The sequence below is a fragment of the Chiloscyllium punctatum genome, chromosome 16 (genome assembly GCF_047496795.1).
Source record: "Chiloscyllium punctatum isolate Juve2018m chromosome 16, sChiPun1.3, whole genome shotgun sequence".
NCBI classification, from domain to species: Eukaryota; Metazoa; Chordata; class Chondrichthyes; order Orectolobiformes; family Hemiscylliidae; genus Chiloscyllium; species Chiloscyllium punctatum.
The window spans coordinates 975,922-988,374 of record NC_092754.1 but is presented as its reverse complement, the minus strand read 5'-3'; the positions used below and the strand labels follow the sequence as shown (position 1 = coordinate 988,374).

Here is a 12,453-nt window from a genome sequence, read left to right as displayed (position 1 = left end):
GATGAGGAGGAGAGTGCCGTGACTAATTGGGTTGAGTTGCTTGTTTGTATCCTGTATAATATCCTTTAATAGCTGCTTGTGCGCTGCTGGTGCTAGGAATTCTAGTCCAACAAAGTTCACACTCTCCCACACAGTCTGAGTGACTCCCTGAGAGCAAAGATAAATTCGTAATAGCAGAGAGCCACAGACATTTACTGTTAAATTAGCATCTTCATTGCAACAAGATGTCATGAAATACAGGATTTCTGATTATTCCTAACAAAGTCTTCAACAGAATCAAACGTTCTGACTGAGAATTGCCATGTAAAACCATGTCCATGTGTAGAAACAGACCCGGGAACATAAATACAAACTTCATTAAAGAGTCTGACCACGGGATATAAGAGTCTAATTGGGATTTGTTTTCTCTGGCATTGAAAAGGCAGCTTTACATCAGATGGATCTCAATATTGTTCTCGAAATAAACCTTTGAAACATGCCGGTTATAATTTCAGTATTCCTAATCAAGAAGAGCAATTTCCTAACTCCCAATCTTGTTTTTAATTTATCTGACACCTTTTTCTAATATATTTTCATTCAAATTCAGTGCATTTCTGTTTTAGTACAAAGAATATATTTTTCAATTGTAAGTTGCATCAAATAACTGCCTCCAGCCTCATGGTGCCATATTTAACCTATTCTGCCATTCCTTCCATTCTATCTCCATTGTTACAAAACCTCTCCCCAGCCAGGGGCTGGTTATTGCTGCTCCCCCGCCCATTACCTTCTGCTGTATTTATTCTGCACCAACCCCTCTGCCCCAGTCACTGGCACCAATCACTGGCAGCCACAAATACAGCATGCTCTCAATTTCTTCTCATGCTGCATTTGCCTCAGTGTGTGCCAAAAAAACCCACCAACAGTCTTATACCTTGAACTTACAGATCAGAATACTGAGGTGTGGCAAAAATTGAGGAATTTTATTTTAGATGATTTTGCATTACAGGACGAGGTCAGCTCTTTGTAGAAATGAGTGTAGAGAGCTCCTGGAGCACTGATCCCAGAACTGAAGCTGATACTGAATACTTGAGATCATGTAATATAGTTATATTACAGTGTTTGTATTGATGCACATACTGCAGGCTCACCATGCAGTAGGATTACTTACCAGGCCAGTAATCTGTTGGTCACACTAAAGCCCATGTATATCAATCCGCTGTACACTTGAAAATCACACCAGCCTGTTTTTGCAGTCTCTCTCTGTTCAGACAATCCAAATCAACAACTTCCCATTCACTGGATAGACTGGAGATGTTTTAACCATAAATTTTAGAGAGAAGCCTTTGTGCTTGTGGCCCATCACAAAATTAAAGTGACATTGGCAGAGTGTAGGGACACACACCATCAGTGGTCTGTTGGCTGGACATCACAATATAAAATTTCAGTCTATGCTCAGAACTTCTCACAGAAAGGAATTTATTGTCTTTGTATTTACGTATACAGATTCCAATTAATTAATCTTGGTACTTTGGTGAATATAAGTACTGCCATCTGTCAGTGATTAATGTGAAGTTCACACCTGCCTCCCATCCTTTTTGTAATTTTATTTCTTGGACCTGCTTTTACATTAGAGCTTCACAATGTTTTCCTTTGTGCCCTACAGACTCGAGATAGTTTTATCTGAATGATTGGAGATGATTGTCTGAGCAGGTAACTATGAATATATTATCTACTGCAATCTTCAGTGATCTGTGCCAGTTCTACAACACCGATTCCTTTAACTATTAGAAACAGATTTGATTTAGAGAAAGCAGCTTCCTGTTCCTGGTCTATTTTCAAATAAACCTTGTCAATATTTAGGGTCCATCCAGTTAGGGTCATGCATGAGGATCATATTTGTGAGTCTGTTCTTTCCTGGTGTTTGTGAATCCAGATGCCAGTTTGATTCATTGTGTTTGAGAAAGAAGGGAAGGAGAGAGGAAAACACACTAAAACAAAGTTTTCCTGAATGCTTGGAATTTATATTCCAAATAAATTCTTGCAAACTAAATGAACAAAATGGAAAATACAACAGCTGTATCAAGTCATTATTCTATTCATACATTTGGTGCTTTAATTTGAGTAAACTACTGTAGTCAAAGCAGATGCAAAAGATAAATAGAAAAAGTGGTACACTTGTTTAGCCATTATCATAGAATATACTTGAATCGTTATAAAGAACAAATATTTTGAACAAGGGCAAGTGAGTTCAAAAGAACTATCTTCTCATAACAGACAATGAGTGATGTAAATGTATGCTACATCTTCTAGAGATAGAAAATCTTTACTTTGTTATATTTTTTAGACCACTGTTCGGTGATAGTTTGGTCTCAATCCTAATGTCTTGCTTGAGGTTTATTCTCAGTAGTTGTGGAATACAATGGGAGTCAGCTCTCCAACATCCCACATAAACCCTTTCTGGTTTCAGTCCAACCAACTGAACAGCCAGAACTTGACCACATAAATGAACTAGAGGACTATTTGGAAATTGTAGTGAAATAGTCAGATTTTTTCATGCCTTTAGGGGTTGGGATAACTCGCCTTCTAATAGCATTTGCTTTTACTGGGGGGTTTTAGAAATGGTTAACATCCCACAGCTAGACCTGATATTGGGGAATGAGCCCAGCCAAGTGATATAAGTTTCAGTGGGGAAGCATTTTGAAAACAGTGGCCATAATTCTGTAAGATTTAAGCTAAGTATTGATAAGGATAAGAGAAGTTCTTGGATGAAAGTACTAAATTAGGATAAGGGTAACAATGACAATATTAGGCAGGAACTGGGGAATAGACATTGGGAGCAGCTGTTTAAGGGTAAATCCAAATCTGGCATGTGGGAATTTTTAAAAGGTCAGTTGATTTAGAGTTCAGGATCACATGTTCCTGTGAAAATGAAGGATAAAGGTAGCAAGATTCAGGAACTTTGGATGACAAGAGAAATTGAGAGCTTAGTCAAAAAGGAAAAGATGATATAAAAAGGTTTAGGAAACTGAAGTCAGACAGACTCCTCGAAGAAAGCAGGAAAGAATTTAAGAAAGGAGTGAAGAGGGCTAAAAGGGGCCATAAAATCCCAAGGCGTTTATACATATATAAGGAGCAACAGGATAGCTAGGGAAAGGATAGGTCAACTCAAGTGAATTTATGCATGGAGCTGGAGGAAGTGGCTGAGGTTCTTAATGAGTACTTTGCATCAAAATTCAGAAGGCAGAAGGACATGGTGGATGGTGAGTCTATAGAGGGATATGTTGATATTCTAGGGCATGTCACTATAAAAAAGGAGCAGGTGTTGGGTGTTTTTAAAAAGCATTAAAGTAGAGAGGTCCCCAAATGCTGAGGGAGACAGGTAAGGAAATTGCTGGGGGCCCGTGTGAAAGTTTTGTATCCTCGTTAGCTGCAGGAGAGGTCCCAGAAGACTGGAGAACAGCCAAAGTTGTTCCTTTGCTTAAGAAAGACAACAGAGGTAATCCACGAAATTACAGGCTAGTGAGCCTTATGTCAATGGTAAGGAAATTATTGGAGAAGATTCTTGGGGATGGGATTTACTCCAATTGGGAAAATATGGATTTATTAGTGATAGGTGGCATGGCTTTAGATTAGATTAGATTACTTACAGTTGTGCAGGGAAGGTCATGTCTCACAAACTTGATTGAGGGTTTTGAGAAAGTGACGAAGATGATTGATGAGGACAGTGTGGTGGATACGATCTATATGAGCTTCAGCAAGGAATTTGACAAGGTCCCTCAAGGCAGGCTTATACAAAAGATGAAGTCACATTGAATCGTTTGTGTGTTGGTAAGATGGATACCAAGCTGCCTTGATCATAGAAGACTGAAAGCAGAGCTAGAGGGTGTTTTTCTGACTGAAGATCTGTGACCAGTGATGTTCCACAGAGTTTAGTGTTGGCACCCCTGTTGTTTGTAATGTATGGAAATGATTTGGAGGAGAATGTAAGAGGTCTAATTATTAAGTTTGCGGATGGTATGAAGATTGAGGTAGCTGTAGATAGTGAGGAGGATTGCCAGAGGATCCAGTAGGATGCAGATCGACTGGAGACTTGTGCAGAAAATGGCAGATGGGCTTTAATCTGAACAAATGTGAGGTGATGCATTTTGGAAGATCTAATAGAGGAGGGAAGTAGACAGAACCCTTAGTAGCATCAACTTACAGATGGCAACACAAGTGGATAAGGTGGTCAAGAAGGCTTATAACATGCTTGCCTTCATCATTTGGGACTTTGAGTATAAAAATTGGCAAGTCATGTTGTAGCTGTATAGAACTTTAGTTAGGCTACATTTGGAATACAGTGGAAACTCGATTATCCGAACGTAATGGGCAGGCACTATTTCGTTCAGATAATCGATTATGAACAGTTCTGGTTGTCACACTACCAGAAGGATTTGGAGAGGATACAACAATGGTTTACCAGGATGCTTCCCGGTTTGCAGAGTAATAGCTATAAGGACAGGTTGGACAAACTTGATTTGTTTTCACTTGAATGCTGAAGGATGATGAGCAACCTGATAGACATTTACAGATTTATGACAGGCATTGGTAGAATGCAGAGTCAGAGTCCTTTTCCCAAGATAGAAGCATCAATTCATTGGGGGACATAGGTTTAAGGTAAAATCAAGTAAGTTTAAAGGAGATATAAAAGAGGCACGTTTTTTTTACACAGAGGGTGGTAAGTGCCTGGAATGCACTGCCAGAAGAAGTGGTGGAAGTGGGTACAATAGCAATGTTTAAGAGGAATCATGACAGATATATGTCTCCACAGAGAATAGAGGGATATGGACCATGTAGAGGTAAAAGGGTTTTAGTTTAAAAAGGCATCAAGTGTCAGCGCAGTCTTGGTGGGCTGAAGGGCTTGTTCATGTGTTGTACTGTTCTTTGTTAGCTATCAGCTGAGATTAATGTGTAGTTCTAAATTAGGTACAGAGATCTATGTTTTGCAAGTTGCATTGTTAATGTCACTGGATTAAATATTATTTGGAATCATATTTATGAGGGAGAATTTCTACATGCAGGGAACACCTCACTGGAAGGAGAAGATCTGCAGCCTGCAACTGTCTGTCAATACAGTGAATGAATGGAACCTCAAGCCTGGATCCCACATTTCTCTCAAACGCATGCTGTGACTGTCACTGCCAGTTAGGGATAAAAAGCATTGAATTATTCAATGAGAGTGATAGTATCCACACTGATCTCATCTCAATAGTAATGGGGACTGGATTATGTGATATCCTGTGTTTCTGCAAGTGAAGTGGAGAGCAGGGTTGGGAGATCCTTAAAAGGCTCTCTGAATTACTGATTATCAATAATACTATTTGCCTATTTTAAACACATTAGATGTCCAATTTGGCTGTATTTAGTATATTGTGACAAGACTGTGTTTACCTTATTAATTCTAGTGTTGACTGGAGGTAGTGTTGAATCTTATTGCAGTTGGACTATAACTGCATTTGTGATCATTGTTCTGGTCTGAGGAAGATGTTGAGGGGAGACTTGTCTCCCCATGCATGAATCTCGGAATGAGGTTTGGGTGGTGGGGGTGAGGTGATCAGGAGGTTGCCAAAATGCTGAAGCTCCAGCTGTTTTCAGGGAGCCATCCACAGTTTAAACTGTAAGGGGGACTTATTAATAATGGAATCAAAAGCTTAATCAGTTCACCAGACTGATTCCTGGGATGGCAGGACTGACATATGAAGAAAGAGTGGGCTTGTACTCATTGGAATTTTGAAGATTGAGTGAGGATCTCATAGAAACATATAAAATACTGATGGGACTAGACAGGTTAGATGTGGGAAGAATGTTCTCAATGTTAGGGATATCCAGAAATAGGGGTCACAGTCTAAGATTTAGGGCTAAGCCATTGATGACTGAGATGAGGAAGAATTTCTTTGCTCAGAGTTGTGAACCTGTGGATCCTGTGAGGTGAGTTCATTAGGTGTATTCAAGAGGGAGCTGGATGTGGCTCTTTGGCTCCAGGGATCCAGAGGCATGGAGAGAAAGCAGGAATGGGATACTGAGATTGCATGGTCAGCCATGATCATATTGAATGGTGGTGCAGGCTCAAAGGGCCGAATGGCCTACTACTGCAGTTAAATTCTATGTTTGAGGATAAGAATGACCTCAAAGGTTCATCCAGGGGTCCAGCAGAACAGAGTGTGAGATCAGGAATAATGCAGCCTGGATGGTCCTGAGAGCATAAGTATTAAACCCATGAGATTAGTGCAGAGAGTCATTCTGAGGAACTGCAGGAGAAACAAAACAACCCAATGAAAGACAAAATGAAGTCAGCTGGTATAAAATGCAAGCAGAAAACAGCAAAAGAGAAAGTTCATAATGATTGGATTATGTCATAAAGACTGCCCAGCTCTTTCCCAATGAGAAAAGATTTGTCATCAATTTTTCACAAAGGAATTCTCACTTGAACCTACACAAACTAATTGAACTTGCTATAAATTCCTACTGAACGATTTCTCTGAGCGATTAACTCCTTTGAAGTCAAATCAATATTTGTTTATAATTGGAAGATCAAAATTATTGTATATTGAATTAGAGAAGAATTTGAATATGGTTGAATAATTGATAATTGGCCCAAAAAAACAGAATGCTGAAGTATTCTCTGGATTTAACATAAGCAAAAGACTAATTGGATGGCAACTATAGTACTTTTAGAAGTAAGCAGGAGCGGTAAATGGCAGATAGTTCTCAAAATCTTGCTATTTTATTTTGAATCCAATTTCTGTACTTGCCTACTCTTGTATATACACCTGGATATTTGTAATGTGCACAACTAATTCCCCAGGACACAATTCCTTCAATGACTCCATTACAAATCAGTGGTCCTCCAGAGTCACCCTGTTGGGAAAGAAATGAACAGAGAAGAGTCAATGAAGAGTTTTTAGTTTGATAATATCACTTTTTACCTGTTGTATTTCTTAACAAAGTAAATGTAGTCCTCAAGTGAAGGAGAATTAGAGCAGATAAATAAGCCACTGGGAGTCAGAGAGAATTGAATTTAAAATCACACAATTTGTCTTTTTGTTTGATACATTTCCAGCTGCTGTTGTCATGGAATCCCTACAGTGTGGAAACAGGCCCCTCAGCCCAACAAGTTCACACTGGCCCCCTGAAGAGTAACTCACCCAGGCCCATTCCCCTATATTTACCCCTGACTAATGCACTTAAATCTACATATCCCTGAACAATATGGGCAATTTCCCATGGTCAATTCATTTAACCTGAAAGGAGACAACCAACAGACATGGGGAAAATGTGCAAACTCCACACAGACATTCACGCAAGGCTGGCATCAAACCTGGGTCGCTGGCGTTGTGAGACAGCTATGCTAACCACTTAGCCACCATGCCACCCTTGTAGCTTATAGGTTTGGAATGAAATGTAAACCTGACATAATGCAATTAAACCTTCCAGGCAGTAGTGTTACTGCAGGAAATAATTCAAAATAAATAGATGTAATCTTCTCAACGTTTGGCTGCTAATATCTTATGAATTTTACATCAGTATATATTGCTTTGGCAAGGATTAAACAAAATGCACTTTATATTTAGTATTATATTTAATATATTTAAAGGTTCCCACTTTTATTTTCTTCCTATTCCCAATGTTTTCTTTCTATCAGGCAGTTTAATGAACACAGATATACTTGGATGCAGTATCCTAGTGGCTAGTCCTTCATTTATAAGGTTACAGAGTGAATGTTCTGTCATTCTACTGAATACCACAAAAAATGAGAGATTCCTCATTTAACACATATTTTTCAGAACAACCCCTTTGGATGTCCTACAATACACCCCTAGAGCAGCTTGTACTTCAGTCTAGGCCTATTAGCCCAGAGGTAGGGACATTGCTATTGCACCACAAGACCTTTGAGGATTCTTTAGTCAATGTCCACAGTGCGCTAGTTTTGGTTAACTGTGGAAAACCTGGATCATTCTCCCTTCTTAGGATAAGGATATTGAGCTGGATTGTAAAATCCTAAACACCTTAGTTCATTTGAGGCTATGATTGAAACCAGAGAACTTCAGGTATGTAAAGGTTTTGGATTAATGGGCCAAAAAGGTGCAGTATTGTTTTCTGAGGAGGGATTTGCAGTATACATCCAAAACGTACATTGCTTGAATCCCCAGATCAAGCTGATTAAGTTTATGATACCAATTCCAGCTTTAATTGAATTATTGGTCCACAAATAGTTCTAGTTGGTATATTATTGTGAACAGCGACAATACTTAGGAGGATAAATATAAAGAGTTACAACTAGCCATACCTGACAAGAATCCTTGCCTCCTGCCCTGTAGCCTGCACAGATCATGTAGGGATGCACTCTTCCACCATATGAAGAAGGTCGATTACATTTGTAACGAGGAATGATTGGAACCTTCACTGCCATAAGTACATCAGATAGACTATAACTGTAAACAGTGGTGACTCCCCAGCCAGAGACTGTACATAGGGTATTTTCACGAACCATTTTATCAGTAGATGGAATTGATATGAGGTTGATATATGCATTCCGTTTTGCTGGTCTATCCAACTGACAAAACAGAAGTGTTACATTTAAGGCGCACACAATAGATTTGCTAAACAGATTTACTCAAATATTGGTCTGTAATATCAAACATATTTTGTGTTGCAATGATAATGTGTGTGCATTTATAGAGTGGTGACCCATTTTGACACATCTTCTATTGTGACCCACTTCCATGGATAAGGAGTAGATGCTCCTCTAACATATTCCTTGGAATTTAAAAAAGACACACTGTCTCTGACAAAGGTTTTCCTTGTACTGTTTGGGAATGGTTTTCTAGCATATCAGGGCAGCAACATTTACATCCTATTCAGTCTTCATCAGCAATTTTCTTTTAATCCAAACCTTTACGCATACATTCAGTCCACACAAAAACATCTCAGTAAGTGTTTTCCTCTATGTTTACCCACTATCGCACCCTTTCTGAGCCTCATTATGATTCTTGGCAATTACATTTGCAGCATGGAAATGGGTCATTTACTTCACAAGTGTATGCCTAACAGGCTGTTGGTAGTAATTGCAATGTAACTACGAACAAACAACAGTTCATTTGTCATTTTATCAACAATAACATCCGAAAGGAAATCTTCTCATTTGGTGTGCAATGTGTAATAACATGACCAAATCATTCACACTGATGTCCAGAACAAATATCATTTTCAGCAGCATGACAATCTGAATCTGTAATTTTCCTTTCTAACTTTGGGATGCTTTAACCAATTGCAACAAAGGTGAGGCGCACAATCTTGCAGGAATAAGGCTGGCATTGGGAACACAGAGAAGAGCCCTCAGTCACTGGGGTTCTGCCTCTGTTAGAAAGTTGAAAAAAATTCCAAAGTAGGAGTCACTTCTTTTGCCTATTGCGTACAATCCCAGTGTGATCTCCGATTGTATCTGGACTACTGAGGAAATTCCAGTGGGTATGGTCCTGATTCTAGATCCAGATATGATAGGGCCTGAGAACAAATGTAAGCATTACTGTGCCTCAAACCAGGAAGGAATTAAGGAGCTGCTGCCAGTATAATAGGGAAATACTTACAACTGTATTGCACGGCCACAGGAAATGGTCTGAATCTGAAAGTGCTTTACAGCCAGCAAAGTGGAAACGTGCAACCTTCAATTTGGACCTGAGAGTGAGGTCAGGCCTTCATCTGACACCTCATCCAAAAGGCAGTATTTGAATGACCTGAACAAGGATTACATGGAGAGGACAGTTCCTCTTGTGGGGCAGTCCAGAGCTAGGGGGTCACTGATTTAAAATTAGGTGTCACCCTTTTAGGACAGAAATGAGGGGAAACGTTTTCTCTCAGATGGTTGAGAGATTTTGGAACGCTTTGTTTCAGAACAAGGTGGAGTCATTGAATATTTTGGCAGTGGAGGTTGATTGGAGAATTTAGGGTGATTTGGGTAAAAGAGAAAATGAAATTAAAAACACAGAAAAGTCAGCCATACTCTTACTGAATGACAGAGCAGGCTTGAGGCATGAAATGACATACTTCCGTAGCTCATTTGTATGTTCAGGCAGTGCAGTATTCCTTGAGTACTCTGCTAGAGTATCAGGCAGTATAGTATTCCTTTAGTACTCTGCTAGAGTATCAGGCAGTGCTGTACTCCTTGAGTACTCTGCTAGAGTATCAGGCAGTGCAATATTCCTTGAGTACTCTGCTAGAGTATCAGGCAGTGCAGTACTCCTTTAGTACCCTGCTAGAGCATCGGGCAGTGCAGTACTCCTTGAGTACTCTGCTAGAGTATCAGGCAGTGCAGTATTCCTTGAGTACTCTGCTAGAACATCAGTGTTGATGTGGGTCTTGAACCTACAGTCTTTTCTCTTTAGAGGCCTGAGTGCCACTAACAGCCACCGCTAACAGACCAATATCCTCCTCTCTGGCATAGGATTTGATCTCTGGCAAAAGGCAGACTCTATAACTGTATCAATGCAGGCAAGGGTCACTTGAATCTATTTTTAAATGATTTGTCCTTGGGACTCAGTCAGAATAAAATATCAGCTTCTGTTTTTTTCCCCTAACTGAATATCAAAGGGATGTCACAGAACTTGCAGACTTGGCGATTTAAATTGGAATGGCAGTCTGACTCAGGTGAGCACATGTCCTCAGAACTGTCTCATGTTTTGAGATATCTGATTTTCAAACACATTTTTATCTGCTCATGTAAACACACCAACACTTGCTACTTAATGTTATACTTCCACACTACTTACTTTCAACAGCATGATATCATGCCTGAATGTTGCAGGATGGTAGAAAGGAAACATTATAAGTTTGATCACTCTGTAGAATTGTTCATTGCCATCTGACCTGGAAAGGCTATGTTCACCCAACACAACTGTGATGAGATATGGACTGGAACAGAAAAACAACCACATGATTTTTAAATTTTTAAGGTCTTTTATAATGCACTTGTTACTTTAAAACAGACATTATAATTTATATTTGTAAGCAACCTACGGTTTCACACAATGAGCTGCTGACAGGATCCACCTGGGGTTAATTAAAGTTCCACTGCAGTAATGTACTGATCTTATCTGTAAGGAAGCTTGATACGGGATAGAGTGAGGGACAACTTCAGATCCTCCAATGATCCTGTCTTCAGCTAGACCTGAGAAATTAAATTAAATGTATTTTTAAAATTTTAGGCCTGAATTCTTGCTTCCAGGCTGGGGAGTTGGGTGATTCCCAGCTCCACAAACCCACCCTGGAAAATATGCCCTGAAAGTGTGGACTCTTCTTCTGAGGGATGATGAAAATGGGAGTCAGTCCAGCCAACCCTGGGGCAAGCAAAGGGGTTGTTGGGTACAGAGGCTGACTGGGCAAACTGCCAGTCTCATTTCTCCATCATTATCAAAGCAAAATAAGAATAGTCCTTGGCCTACATCCCTCCCACCTCCAAATCTCTACACACTCGCCAACACATCCATCCCATCCAACCCATTCATCCCCATCCATATCACTCCATTCATCCCATGGTCAATTACAGCTCTATGTCAACTTAGTGCCAACACGTCAACCCATGTCCCCACACCCACTGCCCTTTGTCCTTACATACTGCATGCCAACTCAGCCACCATAGACAGACTTCAGGACCAACGCTGAAATTAGATGCTGCTTTGAAGTGCCTTTTGATGAATTCATTTTTTGAACAGCAAAAAAGCTAACTGATAAAAAAAAATCATGTCACCGTATTTAAGTTCCTTTACTCCATTGTAAAATCGAGCATTTGTATTCAAAGGTCTAATTCATAGATTTTATATACACTTGGAACTGTCAACAAACTGTAAGTTGGCAGGCACCTCATGGTGATAATGATAGGCTGTGAAATCACTCATGCAGCACTAATCTTGTCACAATAGATGCGACAACCCATAGAGTGAAACAGTAAACCCTGGTATTTTAGGACAGTTATTTCAAAATATGTAAAGAACAAAAGATTCACAGCTCCCTTTGACATTTTTCTAACAGCTCAAATGAGTTGAGCACTCTATAAGTACCTTCATATCTAATTTCAGCAATCCCAAAGACCACCTGATGTCGTCCAAAGGTATCAAGGATCATATGCAAAATATTTCTTTAGATGTCCAAATGGTATCCCATTTCTCCAAAAAAAAGTAGTAACTTAAGACCTCCTCCTACCATGTCTGAAGGAGGACTGGTAGATCAGGTTTGGGACATCCCAGTAATGAACATTACTTTAATAAATGCCGTTTCCTCCATGTACTGGGGATTTGAAAATTGCAACCACCCATTGTTTTCTCCTACCCCTTCCCCTGCAAAAGGGGATGGTGGTCAGTGTTCAGGGACAGGACTCCTGGATTTAGGTCTCTGGTGCCCTCAGGGCTTAATTAAGATGAGGGCCTCAAGTTGCAACACAGT

The 12,453-nt window shown here is 39.8% G+C and overlaps 1 protein-coding gene across 1 annotated transcript; it reads right to left on the bottom strand.

Annotated features, from left to right (window-relative positions):
* Positions 1 to 211: 211 nt before the first annotated feature.
* On the bottom strand, positions 212 to 12,135 carry LOC140487241 (trypsin-3-like). The gene is made up of 6 exons (XM_072586868.1): positions 12,072 to 12,135; positions 11,032 to 11,182; positions 10,785 to 10,926; positions 8,306 to 8,572; positions 6,771 to 6,876; positions 212 to 387 (listed from the first exon to the last, which is right to left on the bottom strand). Exons 1-6 carry the CDS (start codon positions 12,133 to 12,135, stop codon positions 212 to 214), a joined length of 906 nt encoding a protein of 301 aa, XP_072442969.1.
* Between the last annotated feature and the right edge of the window lie 318 nt (positions 12,136 to 12,453).